This window comes from Zootoca vivipara, chromosome 9 (genome assembly GCF_965207765.1).
Source record: "Zootoca vivipara chromosome 9, rZooViv2.hap1.1, whole genome shotgun sequence".
In the NCBI taxonomy this organism is placed as follows: Eukaryota; Metazoa; Chordata; class Lepidosauria; order Squamata; family Lacertidae; genus Zootoca; species Zootoca vivipara.
The window spans coordinates 68447119-68461826 of NC_142592.1; the positions used below are offsets into that span (position 1 = coordinate 68447119).

The following is a 14708-nucleotide window of genomic DNA, read 5'->3' on the forward strand; positions in this document are numbered from 1 at the left end:
AGGAGCTTAGGGCCTCATCAAACCGAAATCTGGCCCTGGCCATGGAATGTTTGTTTCAATCTTTCTTTCCGGTGTGCTGCAGTGAAGTGGGTTGCGAGCAGTCCAGGAAACCGTGGCTTGGTGATCTGCCAGTCCAGGAAACCGTGGCTTGGTGATCTGCTCTCAGCCTGACCTGCCCTCTCTCTCTCGCCTTCCCTGCAGGCTTCTCCATTGAGGGTCCCTCTCAGGCCAAGATCGAATGCGACGACAAGGGCGACGGCTCTTGCGATGTCCGCTACTGGCCGACCGAGCCGGGCGAGTATGCTGTGCACGTGATCTGCGACGACGAGGACATCAAGGACAGCCCCTTCATCGCTCACATCCTGCCCGCCACCAACGAGTACTTTCCAGAGAAGGTAGGTGTTTGCCAGCCTGGCCAGTCGGAGGTAACCTGCCTCGCATGGCCGGAGTCTGTGCCAATCGCTACCACGCTCTCCAGAAGCCATTGGTTCCCTGCGAGATTCCTTGTGGATGGGCACCTGGACGGAAGGGGCATCAGGAGAACCTGCTGGGCCAGGCCAATGGCACCCTATAGTCCAGCTTCCTGATTTCGTAGTGGCCAAATCAGGATTCGAACACAAGACCCCCCTCCCCTCCTGCGGTTTCCAGCAACTGGTATTCAAAAGCATTTACTGCCCCCAACTGTAATTATAATTACAATTGCAGTGGTACCTCGGTTTAAGAACAGTCCGGTTTAAGAATGGACTTCCGGAACGGATTCAGTTCGTAAACCGAAATACCCTGTATTACTTTATTTATATCCTGCCTTTTCCCCTAGCTTACAGAGGAAATAGAAACAACTAAAAACATAGAAAACTCAATCATTAAAAACAATCACTAATAGAAATCTATCTATGTATTTACGTATATACATAGATATGAAAGATCTATTAAAACATTCAGATAATAGCAATAGAAGCAGCCCTCTCCTCCATGTGTTTGTCTAATCCTCTTTAAGAGCCATCTTTGTTGGTGGCCCTCACAGCTTCCTGTGGCAGGGAGTTCCACAGTTCAACTACGCATTGCGTGAAGAAGGGCTTTCTTCTCTCTTTCCTGAATCTTCCAGCATCGAGCCTCACAAGTTCCAGTGTTACGAGGAAGGAAGAAAAGCTTCTCTCTCTCTCTCTCCACCCTCTCCAGGCCACATTTCATTTTATGAACTCAGTCTAAACTAAAATGTCCCAATCGCTGCAACCGTTCGCAGGAGATGCAGAAGCCTGAGGGTTGTCAAACAGTGCCCTGAGGTTGCTCCTGCCTCTGCTAACTCCCTCCTCTTCCTCTTTGCACCAGGTAAAAGCTTTCGGTCCAGGGCTGGAGCCGGTCGGCTGCATTGTGAACAAGCCGGCAGAGTTCACCATCGACGCCAGAGGGGCAGGGAAGGCGGAACTCAAGATCTACGCCCAGGTAGGTGGCAAGCCAGGTGTACCGACTCCTCATCTGTTTTTGTTTGTTTGTTTGTTTGCAAAGCTGGTCACTCTGGGATGCTATTTCTTGAAGCGGCTTAGGTCAGGGACCAGAGTAGTTTCTTTTCTTTCTTCAATTTTATTTTCAAAGTTTCAAAAAGAAAACATTTTTTTTTGTGCACACGCACACACACTTTTCTACATTAAACCATAATTCATATCAGTGCCTTTATGGGGTTCCTTGAACCCCCAGACTTCTCCCCACCCCACACCTTGGTTTCCAAAATTTATCTTCCTTTTAAAACTGCATCTAATTACCTTTATAAGGGACGCGGGTGGCGCTGTGGGTTAAACCACAGAACCTAGGGCTTACCGAGCAGAAGGTCGGCGGTTCGAATCCCCGCGACGGGTCCCAGTTCCTGCCAACCTAGCAGTTCGAAAGCACCTCAAAGGGCAAGTAGATAAATAGGTACCGCTCTGGCGGGAAGGTAAACGGCGTTTCCGTGTGCTGCTCTGGTTCGCCAGAAGTGGCTTTGTCATGCTGGCCACATGACCCAGAAGCTGTACACCGGCTCCCTTGGCCAATAACGCGAGATAAGCGCCACAACCCCAGAGTCGTCCGCAACTGGACCGCAAATGGTCAGGGGTCCCTTTACCTTCCCTTTAAATTCCTTTAACGAAAATGATTACACTTCAGTTTTATCCTTTATCGTTTTAAAGCACAAGTGCTCTGTCAATCCTGCTGACATTTTTAAATGTTTACATTGCTCTTTAATATATTCTATAAAATTTTGCCTTTCTTTGTTGAATTTATTATCCTCTTGTGCCTTGGTTTGCCTTGCCATTTCCGCATATGAGACTTCCAGAGTTATTTCTTGGCTGCTCCAGAGGGTGGCAGAGAGAGAGAACCCGGCAGCCTGCTGTTTACATGAGAGGCCTTTTCTTTCCAGGATGCTGAAGGCGTCTCCATTGACATCAAAATCAAGGACAACGGCGACGGGACCTTCACCTGCGTCTACGTCCCCACCAAGGCCATCAAGCACACCATCATCATCAGCTGGGGAGGAGTCAACATTCCCAAGAGCCCCTTCCGGGTGAGTGTGGGGTTCGGCAGAGAATTGTTGGAAGGGTTCCCTGGGGGTCATCTAGTCCAACCCCCTTTGCAATGCAGGAACCGTTGCTCAAGAACCCCGGCAGGTGGTTCTGCTTAAAAAACATCCAAGGAAGAAAGAGTCCGACACCTCCCAAGGAAGACCCACTGTCGGACAGCGCTTGCCGCCAGAAAAATCTTCCCAGTGCTTAGCTGGAATCTGCTTTCTTGTAACTTGGAGCCTTGGGTTCGAGTCCTACCCTCCAGAGCAGCAGAAAAAGAAGCTTGCTCTATCTTCGTTGGGGCAGCCCTTCAGATATTTGAAGATGGCTCTCATATCTCCTCTAAGTCTCCAGGCTAAACATACCCAGCTCACCTCTGTACACCTTCCAACTTGTCAATCTCCTTCTTCCTCTGTCAATCACCCCAGAGACAGGGAGGGGGCATTGCCTGGTGGCAAAGCAGAAACTGCCCCCAGTACCTGCCCCTGGCCACGGTGTCACCACTGAGCTCTGGTGGTGAGTAGCAACCGGTCATCTTCTCATTTCCCACGTTAGCCTAAATCTCTTTAAACGCTCCCTAATCTTGCGGCTGTCACCACATCTTGTGACAGCGAGTTCCGTTAGTTAACTGTGTGATACGCTTCCTGCAAGACTGTGCTTCGCTTCCTGCCCCTGCGGAAAGTCGCCACTCTCCTAAACCTTTCACGTTAATCCTCCCTCTTCTTCCCCACAGGTGGCCGTGGGCGAAGGCAGCCACCCCGACAAAGTCAAGGTCTACGGCCCTGGCGTGGAGAAGACGGGTCTGAAGGCCAACGAACCCACGTACTTCACAGTGGACTGCAGCGAGGCAGGGCAAGGTCAGGATCCTCAGAGGAGTGCCTTGACTCAAAAGGAAGCTGCTTTAATCCGGACTCAGAGCCATTGTTCCGTCTAGCCCAATATTGTCTACACAGGCCGGCAGCATTTCTCTGGAGTTTAAGGGCAGGGAAGCTGTTCCGGGAATCTGGGAGGGCTAGATCCAGGACCTTAGCACCACGGTGCTCAGCTGGTTGGTTTCCAGGGGGTACTTCTGGGACGTCCTGCCTTAGGGGTCATCTGGTCCCCACCAGCTGTTAGAATAATCAAATTGTAGAGTTGGAAGGGACCCCCAAGGGTCATCTAGTCCAACCCCTTGCAATGCAGGAATCTCAGCTGAAGCATCCAGGACAGATGGCCATCCAATCTCTGCTTTAAAACCTCCAAGGAAGGAGAGTCCGCAACCTCCTGAGAAAATCTGTTCCACTTTTTAAGGATTTCAATCAGGGTTGTGTTGCTATTGTTATGATTTAATACAGTCGTACCTTGGTTCTCGAATGCCTTGTGACTCGAAGGTTTAGGCTCCCAAGCGTTGCAAACCTGGAAGTGAGTGTTCCGGTTTGCGAATGTTTTTTGGAAGCCAAACGTCCAACGCGGCTTACAATTGAGTGCAGGAAGTTCTTGCAGCCAGTCAGAAGCTGTGCCTTGGAAGTCGAACGTTTTTGGAAGTTCAAACGGACTTCCGGAATGGATTCTGTGCGAGAACCAAGGCACAACTGTCTTGCTATTTATTTGTCTGTTCCCTGCCCTTAAGCCTAAGGTTTTGCATTAAAACACAGTGTTAAAAACAGCTTCCAATTGGAAAAGTAAGGTGGGTCGTAAAAACATGCCCTAATAATAATATGAAGACGAATAAGAATACAATGAAGGTAGAATCACAGAATTGTAGAGTTGGAAGGGACCCTGAGGATCATCTAGTCCAACCCCCTGCAATGCAGCTGTCCCAGACGGTGATCAAACCTACAACCTTGGCAATATCAGCACCACGCTGTAACCAACTGAGCTATGTTGGACCCACCTCTGTAAGGAGGAAATTTCATGGCTTTGCAGACATGGAGAAGGACCACTCTCAGGGTGCTGCCACCCTGATTGGGGGCACCGATACTGCCCCTTCTGCCCATCTTAGCAGCTGAACGCTCTTTAAGGAAAAAGGTGGTCTCTGAGTTACAGTGGTCCCTTGCTTCTCAAACTTAATCCGTTCCAGAGGTCCGTTCCAAAACCTAAGCTTTCCAAACTCAAGGCCCGCTTTCCCACAGAAAGTCATACAATATGGATGAATCTCTTCCAGACTTTCAAAAACAACCCCTAAAACAGCAATTTAATATGGATTTTACTATCGAACGAGACTACTGATCCATAAAATGAAAGCAATAAACAGTGCACTGCAGTCACACAATCAATCCACCGGGTTCCACACAGTCACAAAAACAGAACAAAAGAAAAAAGAGCCGCAAAAACAAAATAAATAGCGTAACACTCAAAACGGAAGTGTGGCACTCAAAACAGAGCACATTTGGCTTTCGAAAAAGTTCGCAAACCGGAACACTTACTTCCGGGTTTGCAGTGTTTGGGTTCCAAGTTGTTTGAGTACCAAGGTATTTGAGAACCAAGGTACCACTGTATTTAAGACTTTGAACACCAACGTGAGTTGGGAACGATCTGGCCACCAGTTTTGCAGATAGGGAAATCCAAAGGCATAGGGAAATCCAAAGGCAAACCCAGCCAGTGCATTTTAGACCGCCTGAAGTTTCCGAACCGCCTCCGAGGGCAGACCCACGTAGAGCGCATTGCGGCAACCCAGCCCGGGCGTTACCGGAGCGTGGCGCACGGCCCTGTCTCCCGCCTTGACTGTGATGCGTCTTTGGCAGGGGGCGGGCAGCAGGGGGAATCAAGGGTGGGGCTTTGGGAGGCGCGTTCTCTAGGGCCCGGCCACCCTTGACCACTTGGGACCAGCACCCCTGGGTGCTGACCAGAGCTCGGCCCTCGGCCGCCTTTTGCGCATCTCATTTGTTTTGCGGCTCCTTGGCTGTCTTTGCAGGGGACGTGAGCATCGGGATAAAATGCGCCCCCGGCGTGGTGGGACCGGTGGAGGCCGACATCGACTTTGACATCATCAAGAATGACAACGATACCTTCACCGTCAAATACACCCCGCCCGGTCCTGGGCGCTACACCATCATGGTCCTCTTTGCCAACCAGGTAAAAGGAAGCGAAAGGGGCGAGGGGGCTTAATTCCAGGTGAAATCGCGGGTAGGCTTAGAGTAATGTCAGCAGCAAAGGGGATATTGCAGATAAAATGAGAAAAGGAAGCTCTGGATTGCTTATAATGATGCAGCAGCCGTTGTTATTCGGAGGAAACCATGGGAGGGAAGTCAATTGGGAACGTATTGTTATCATCAACACGCGATGAGTTGTAGTGTTGAAAATTATAAATAACATTTGTATTATAAAAAAGAGAATGGATTGGACTGGGGGCGAGGCTGGGAAGAAGGAAGGGAGAAAATGCAGTGCTTAACAGTGCTTAGTTTATCTTTCAGTTGCTATTCTGTTAATGTTAATATTGTTTTAAAGATTATAGATTAGATTAAATTGTTTTTATAGATTATACAGTATGAGTAAACACTGCTCTAAAGATCACATGCTGATATGTTTAGACTAAACTAATAATAATAATAATAATAATAATAATAATATAATGATGATAATAATAATAATAATAATAATAATAATAATAATAATAATAATGGTATTATTTATACCCTGCCCATCTGGCTGGGTTTCCCCAGCCACTCTGGGCGGCTTCCAACAGAATATTAAAATACAATAATATATTAAACATTAAAAGCTTCCCTAAATGTCCCTAAAGCTGATCTCGAATATATTTAACTAAGGCACTGACACAAGAATTACAATGCAAATAAGAACCTTAAAGTAATAAAGATGGCGAGCACTGGTGGAGCAATGTCACAAGGGTGTCTTACCACTCACCCATTTCCCTTAAAAAAAAATGGGGGGGCCCCCAAGAGAGTGGAGCCCTAAGCTATAGCTTTCTTATACATAAATCCGGCACTGATTACGGGGACACAGGCCACCCCATAGCCTTCAAGACCAGAGTCCGCTCCTCAGCACCTGGGCGATCAAAAGCGCCAAACACTCCTTTTTTCGGAAGATAGGTGTGTGTGGGGGGATGTCTGGGCGGAGAGAGGGGGCATCTCTGCCTATTCCTGCAGCCAGAGGCCAAAGGGCAGATAGAGCGCATGATCTTGCAGGCTAGAGATGTGATCTTTGCTCATCCCGTTTCTCTCCTTCGCTCCCCCTTTTCCAGGAGATTCCCACCAGCCCTTTCCATATCAAGGTAGACCCCTCCCACGATGCCAGCAAGGTGAAGGCCGAGGGGCCTGGACTCAGCCGGACAGGTGAGCAGCGGCCAATGAGAGGTGGGGGGCGGGGGGGGGGAGTCCCACTCCAAAAGATCGCCTCCGAGAGTGCAGCCCTGCCTAGAGATGTCATGGGGACAGGGGACCTTTTGCATGGAAACAGATGCCCTGCTATTGAGCTATTGCCTTTCTCCAAAAGATGCAAGATTCTAGTCCTCATGGGTGCACACAAAAGGTTGATGTAATGGGAACAGAGCAGGGGTCAGCAAACTTTTTCAGCAGGGGGCCGGTCCACTGTCCCTCAGACCTTGTGGGGGGCCAGACTATATTTTGGGGGGGGGGGGGAATGAACGACTTCTTATGCCCCACAAATAACCCAGATATGCATTTTAAATAAAAGCACACATTCTACTCCTGTAAAAACACGCTGATTCCTGGATTGTCCACAGGTCAGATTTAGAAGGTGTTTGGTTCGGATCCGGCCCCCGGGCCTTGGTTTGCCTACCCATGGAATAGAGGAAGGTGCTTTAAAAAAAAACCAAGACGGACCCTTAGTCTGTCAAATTCAGTGCTGCCTACACAGGCCGGCAGCTGCTCAGGCTGCAGACATAGAATCGTAGAGTTGAATCAGCAAAGCTAACTACTAAAACAAGAAAACGTAGCGATGACTGCTTTATGGAAAAATGGAAGCCGTTTTCATACTGTTTTAAGAAATATTATACAGTGGAACCTTGGTTGTTGAACACTTCGGGAGTCAAATGTTTCGGCTTTCGAACACTGACAACCTGGAAGCGAATGCTTCCGTTTTCGAACGCGGCTTCCGAGGCGCATTTCTCCATTTTATCAGTTGTCAAACGTTTCGGAAGTCAAACAGCCTTTCGGAATAGATTATGTTCGACAGCCGAGGTCCCATTCTAGTATGATGAATTCGCGAGCAGAATTTGAACTATGAGCAACAGAAATAAATAGAGATTATTGTATTATTATGGCTATATTTTAGATTAAAAACACACGGAATATGGGATGCAAAGTTGAAAAAAAGAAATTTTAATTACGTATTGGAATTTGAAGAAATTTAATAAAATATAAAAACAGAATTGTAGAGTTCGAAGGGCCATCTAGGGGCCATCTAGTCCAACCCCCTGCAATGCGGGAATCTCAACTAAAGCATGCATGACATAGGTACCCTTGTCTCTCTGCAACCAGATCCTGTAGCCGAGAAGGCACAAATACAGGATGGGTGACACCTGGCTTGAGAGCAGTACATGTGAAAAGGATCTAGGAGTCTTGGTAGACCATAAACTTGATATGAGTCAGCAGTGTGATGCAGCAGCTAAAAAATCCAATGCAATTCTGGGCTGCATCAATAGGAGTATAGCATCTAGATCTAGGGAAGTAATAGTACCACTGTATTCTGCTCTGGTCAGACCTCACCTGGAATACTGTGTCTAGTTCTGGGCACCACAGTTCAAGAAGGATACTGACAACTTGAACGTGTCCAGAAGAGGGCAACCAAAATGGTCAAAGGCCTGGAAACGATGCCTTATGAGGAACGACTTAGGGAGCTGGGTATGTTTAGCCTGGAGAAGAGAAGGTTAAGGGGTGATATGATAGCCATGTTCAAATATATGAAAGGATGTCATATGGAGGAGGGAGAAAGATTGTTTTCTGCTGCTCCAGAGAAGCGGACACGGAGCAATGGATTCAAACTTCAAGAAAGAAGATTCCACCTAAACATTAGGAAGAACTTCCTGACAGTAAGAGCTGTTCGGCAGTGGAATTTTTTGCCAAGGAGTGTGGTGGAGTCTCCTTCTTTGGAGGTCTTTAAGCAGAGGCTTGACAGGCATATGTCAAGAATGCTTTGGTGGTGTTTCCTGCTTGGCAGGGGGTTGGATTGGATGGCCCTTGTGGTCTCTTCCAACTCTACGATTTTATGATTCTAAGGTCCTATGGGGTGGTGTTTGGTGGGGAGGATTGGAGCTGCGGCCATAATCCTCAGTACAGGAATCTGCAGGCTGAGCAGAGAAGCCTGTAGAGCAGCATTTCTCAACCGCTGTTCCGCGGCACACTAGTGTGCCGCGAGACGCTGGCTGGTGTGCCGCGACGTGCGGCGACGAGAAGGGCGATTTGCATTGTCACGTGCCTGGCGGCCACCAATAATCAGCGCTGACCCGCCGGAAAGCAATATTTCTCCTCCTCTTTCCCAAAGCTCAGTGCAAACGAGCCTGGCGGCCGCCAATGCACACTGCTACCCCGCCGGAAAGCAATATTTGGCAAGTGTTTCTTACAGTCATAATTATAATATAGGGCGGCACAGAGTTAATTTTTTAAACTTTTTTAATGGTGGTGTGCCTCGTGATTCTTTTCACGGAACAAGTGTGCCGTGGCCCAAAAAAGGTTGAGAAACACTGCCGTAGAGGAGTGCCCTCCTTGGCTTCCTGCAAGGGGGGGGGGGAAGCTCTGGCGCCAGAGGAACTGAGGGGCTCTGCCCCGCTGTGGCCTTCCCTTCTCAGGTGTGGAAGTCGGGAAGCCCACCCACTTCACGGTCTTCACCAAGGGGGCTGGCAAAGCCAAGCTGGACGTGAACTTCGCCGGCGCCACCAAGGGAGAGGTTGTGCGGGACTTTGAGATCATCGACAACCACGACTACTCTTACACCGTCAAGTACACGGCTGTGCAACAGGTGAGGTGGAGACCGCCTGCCCCCCGCCCTCTGCCCAGCGCACTCTGTCCAGCTGGTTATCCAGCAGAAGCTGCCCATGTTTCTTAAGGGACACCTGCACCTTTAGTTGAAAGCTTCCTGGCCCTGCTTCCTTTCCTTTCCCTGGGAAACGTAGGCATTTTGGGGGAGGCAGGGATGAAGGCAGAGGGGCGCAGTGGAGCTTGGGATCTGTAGTGGGTCATTGTCAGTCCCATCAAGGTCCTGTGATTGTACGAGCTTTCTTGCACCGTCAGCTACTAGCAGTCGGAGGCAGTGATCCTTCTGAAACCCAGTTGCTGGAAACCACAGGGAGGGAGAATTGCTCTTGCGCTCAGATCCTGCTTGCAGATTACCCAGAACAGGCATCGTCTGGTTGGCCCCTGTGAGAGCAGGAATACTGGTCAAGGCCTCATCCAGCTTGCTCTCCTCTCCGTTCTTGCCATACGGTCCTGCCACACAAAATACAAAATAGGGTGTTTCTTTACGATGGGCTGACTTAGCAAAAAAAACCCAAAGCAAACTGTGGCTCGGTGGGGCACCGTGAGCTAGAAAGGCAGTGAGAAGCCTTCCTTTTAGAAATTCTAGGTGCCAAAATCCCAAATCTAGGTGCCGAAATCCCGGATGTTACTGGCCCAAAGATGGACTATGCTGAAATGGCAAGAATGACCGGAAGAATCAGAAATCAAGAAGACCAAAATTTTAATAAGGAATGGGGAAAATTTATAATTTATCCTCTAAAACCATTGTAAATAGCTAAAACCATTAGTAGGATTGGAACAACACTTGCAGTTTAATGGTGAATTTTGGACATAATGGAAGAGGTAAAGGGTTTGGATGCAGGAGGAATTGATTAATAATAGGACCCACAAAGGGGAGGATGGAAGTCCAGGAGAATTCCTTGGAATCTTGTTTTTAATGATTTATGTTTGATATATCTCTGTAAAATTTTAAGTTGAAAAACCAAATAAACAATATTTTATTTCTTTTTTTAAAAAAAGAAAGGCAGTGAGAGATACGAGAGAAGAATGTCAGGAAAAAACTCACAGGATCAGGCCAGCATCCTGTTCTCAGGACCTGAGGGCAAAAGCAACTCTCCCCTCCTGTACCTTCCCCACGATGCTGGAGAGTATGGGTAGCCATGGTGTCTAGTAGCCATCGAGAGCCTCTCTTTTGAAGCCATCCAAGTTGGTGGCCCTCATTGCCTCATGTGGCAGAGAGTTCCACAGCTCGGCTGTGCCCTGAGTTGGCGATGCCGACCGCCATGCTTGGGAAGGCGAATCCAGGCCACGCCCCGTATCTTTTCGCGTGTCTGACGCTGATCTCTTCTCTCCTGCGACTTAGGGCAACATGGCGGTGACCGTGACGTACGGGGGGGACCCCATTCCCAAGAGCCCCTTCCCGGTGAACGTGGCTCCGCCCCTCGACCTCAGCAAGGTCAAAGTGCAAGGGCTCAACAACAGTAAGTGGGGTCAAGGGGGGCAGTGACCAGCAAGGGCCAGTTTCGGGTTGGGGAGGCTGCCTTGTATCAGGAGACTGGTCTGTGCCCTGCAGGAGTTTCATGTTGTGCCCAGAAGAATGACTGGCACCCCAGTGTGACTTTATTGCCAACTAGCTGGCCTGGCCACGCGTTGCTGTGGCTCATCCCTGTGACCGCCCCCACCCTGTTCCAACCAATGACCTATTCTGCCCCCTTCTCCCCCCCCGGCTCATCCCTGTGATTTGCCCCACCCTGTCCCGACCCATGACCTATCCCACCCCCTCGGTCCAGTCTGCAAAGCCGAGCCAAGATGCTGTGGAGAGGAAAGTTTCCTAGCTGCAGTACCAGTGTAGCCATCGCTAGAGGGCGCTGTTTTGCAACCTCTCCTGTGCTCCCAGCATCCCCGGCTGTCTGAGTTTTGTGTTTGGGAACAGTAGGTTTTACCCGCTTTACCTGCCATAGGTGTGACATCTATTTACGGAAACTGTATATGGTCACTTGCATATTCGCTTGGGATGTTGTGTCCGAATTTGAACGCAATCGGTCAAGTGGTTTCGGAGAAAAGTGGAGACACACCCACATGGCCAGTTTACATTTTTATATACAGTCATACCGGTACCTCGGTTTAAGTACGCTTTGGTTTGAGTACTTTCAGTTTAAGTACTCCGCGGACCTGTCTGGAACGGATTAATCCACTTTCCATTATTTTCAATGGGAAAGTTCGCTTCAGGTTAAGTACGCTTCAGGTTAAGTACAGACTTCCGGAACCAATTGTGTACTTAAACCAAGGTACCACTGTACAGGGGTGCCTCGACTTACGAATTTAATCCGTTCCAAAGGCACCTTCGTAGGTCGGAAAATTCGTAAGTCGAAAAGCGCCATTGGAAATGCGATTTCCCATAGGAATGCATTGGAATCGGAAAAATTCGTAAGTCGAAGCAACCCCATCTAAAAATTGGTAAGTCGGAAAAACCCTATCTTAAAACCGCCACGGTTTCCGTTCGGATGTCGAGAAATTCGTAAGCGTGCGGCCATTTGCCCCATTTGTAAGTCGAAAAATTCGGTTGTCGAGTCGTTCGTAAGTCGAGGTACCACTGTCTATAGATGCCGGAAAATCTGAAATGAACTTTAGGCGCCTCCCCTTTGACCTTGAAGTCTACCCCACCCCCTGCCTTTTCCTACACAGCTGACTTGGGATGAATGTCGAGTTCAGAGAAACAGGGGAGATAAAATTCTTCCATTCATCCAAAGCTCATTCGCCGATGGGTGCCAAATGGAAAATACGACCACTTCAATTTTATGTATTTGGGATTAAGCCTCATGGGGTTTACTTCTACTTTGACATGTGTTGGGTTGAGCTGCCTCCTGGCATAGGTGGCAACTCCCTGGGCCCCTGGGTGCCCGAGCACCCACAAAATTCCCCATGCAAGGGACCGGGCACCCACAAATTTCAGTGCCAGAGTCATGCATGCTGCGTGGCACCGACAGCCCCTGGCACCCACGCTCATGGGGCCAAGTTGGCACTCCTGGTAAACGTAGCAGCTCATGTCTAGCAAGTTTTCTCTCGTCTGGCTGCGGAGGTCTTGCGAAGGCACTGTGGCCCACTCTCTTGCGGCTAAAATCCTCTTGCCTTCCTAACGTCCCTCTCCCAACCAACTGCGCCCCCTTTTCCGCCCTCCCCGCAGAGGTGGACGTGGGTCGCGACCAGGAATTTGCCGTCAACACGAAGGGAGCCGGGGGCCAAGGGCAGGTGGATGTGAAGATCAGCTCGCCCTCCCGCCGCCCCATCCCTTGCAAGGTGGAGACGGGCACTGCCAACGACATCCACACTGTGAAATACATGCCACCTGAGGAGGGGCCCTACAAAGTGGACGTCACCTATGACGGGCATCCGGTGCCAGGCAGCCCTTTTGCTGTCGAGGCCGTCATGCCCCCAGACCCATCCAAGGTGAGCATGGAGGGTAAATATGGATCTAGAATCAGGGATCAGCAAACTTTTTCAGCAGGGGGGCGGTCCACTGTCCCTCAGACCTTGGGGGGGGCGGACTATATTTTTTTTGGGGGGGGTGAACAAATTCCTATGCCCCACAAATAACCCAGAGATGCATCTTAAATAAAAGCACACCTTCTACTTATGTAAAAACACCAGGCAGGCCCCACAAATAACCATAGCTGTCAAGTCTCCCGTATTCCCCGGGAAACCCCCGTTTTTCCAGCTGCCCCCAGCCAAAAAAACCGGATTTTTTTGTTTCCCCCCGGTTTATTCTGGCGCGGCAGCCATTTTGGAACTGGGCGGAGCATGCTCAGAAGCGACTTTTGATGCTGCTTTGCCCAGTTCCAAAATGGCTGCAGCGCGACTTCTGGTCTGCTGCTTCCGGTCCAGTCCCTTATTTCTCAGGCCGGAACTTGGCAGGTATGCAAATAACCCAGAGATACATTTTAAAGAAAAGGACACATTCTTTTCATGTAAAAACACGCGGATTGAGAAAGCAATTGGGCTGCATCCGGCCCCCGAGCCTTAGTTTGCCTACCCATGGTCTACTCTAGACTTTTGTCTTCTGGGTTTCTGGGGTTTCCCCCCTGTTGTTATTCTGTCTCTCACAGCTACAATAAACCTACCATTAAAATTATGGACTGGTCAGTTCTTCCTCAGAGGGCAAACGAGCAAATTTAGCAGGGGATCAAATACTTCCCCCCCCCCTCGATGCAGATCTGGGTTTCTAACCTTGCCCCAACCCCGTTTGCTCCCTTCCAGGTGTGCGCTTACGGCCCTGGGCTGAAGGGTGGCTTTGTGGGGAAGCCGGCCCCCTTCACCATCGACACCAAGGGAGCTGGCATGGGGGGCCTGGGCTTGACGGTGGAGGGCCCTTGCGAGGCCAAGATCGAGTGCCAGGACAACGGCGACGGGTCCTGCTCCGTCTCCTACCTGCCCACCGAGCCCGGCGAGTACGCCATCAACATCCTCTTTGCGGACGCCCACATCCCCGGCTCGCCCTTCAAGGCGGACATCAAGCCCGTCTTCGACCCGTCCAAGGTGACGGCCAGCGGGCCCGGCCTGGAGCACGGCAAGGTGGGCGAGGTGGCCACCTTCATGGTGGACTGTTCCAAGGCGGGCGAGGCCGAGCTCACCATCGAGATCATCTCGGACTCGGGCGTCAAGGCCGAGGTGCTGATCCAGAACAACAGCGACGGGACCTACAGTATCACCTACATCCCTTCCTTCCCGGGAACCTATACCATCACCATCAAATACGGCGGGCACCCCGTCCCAAAATTCCCGGCCCGCGTCAACGTGGACCCTGCGGTGGACACCAGCAACGTCAAGGTCTTCGGGCCAGGAGTGGAGCCGCGAGGTATGCTTTGCGGAATCGGGGAATCGTAGAGTTGGAAGGGCCGTCCTATACCCCAGGGGTGGCTAACTCTCTCTCTCTTTTAAAAGTATTTTTATTGGATTTTATACAGAAAAGAAAGAAGATATAAAATATGAAAAGACAAAAATAAAAAGCAAAAAGCAAAAAAACAACAAAAAACATTTCTTTAACAATATCCATTATAAATCTTGATCTGATGACTTCCTCCTTCCCCCCCTTCCACGCTTCTATTCTTAACTAATACAGCACTCTCTACTTCTTAAATCATCTCCTTTTTCTAAAATACACATTGTAACTGTTAATCACGTATTCCTAATATCCAATATTACATTATATTCTAAAAATCTTATTGCTCATTTTGCAATTAAACTTGTTCCCTTCTTATTATATCTT

General features: G+C 49.5%; 1 protein-coding gene across 6 annotated transcripts in view; it reads left to right on the forward strand.

The window, feature by feature from the left end:
• Positions 1–14708, forward strand: part of FLNC (filamin C) — a 130327-nt gene that overhangs the window by 62671 nt on the left and 52948 nt on the right. For all 6 annotated transcript variants that reach the window (XM_060279264.2, XM_060279265.2, XM_035128538.3 and 3 more), the window contains 10 exons: positions 202–395; positions 1330–1443; positions 2393–2536; positions 3268–3391; positions 5428–5588; positions 6715–6805; positions 9280–9449; positions 10809–10926; positions 12630–12892; positions 13700–14297. In XM_060279264.2, the coding sequence (XP_060135247.2) occupies positions 202–395; positions 1330–1443; positions 2393–2536; positions 3268–3391; positions 5428–5588; positions 6715–6805; positions 9280–9449; positions 10809–10926; positions 12630–12892; positions 13700–14297 (1977 nt within the window). The remainder of the gene's footprint in view (positions 1–201; positions 396–1329; positions 1444–2392; positions 2537–3267; positions 3392–5427; positions 5589–6714; positions 6806–9279; positions 9450–10808; positions 10927–12629; positions 12893–13699; positions 14298–14708) is intronic.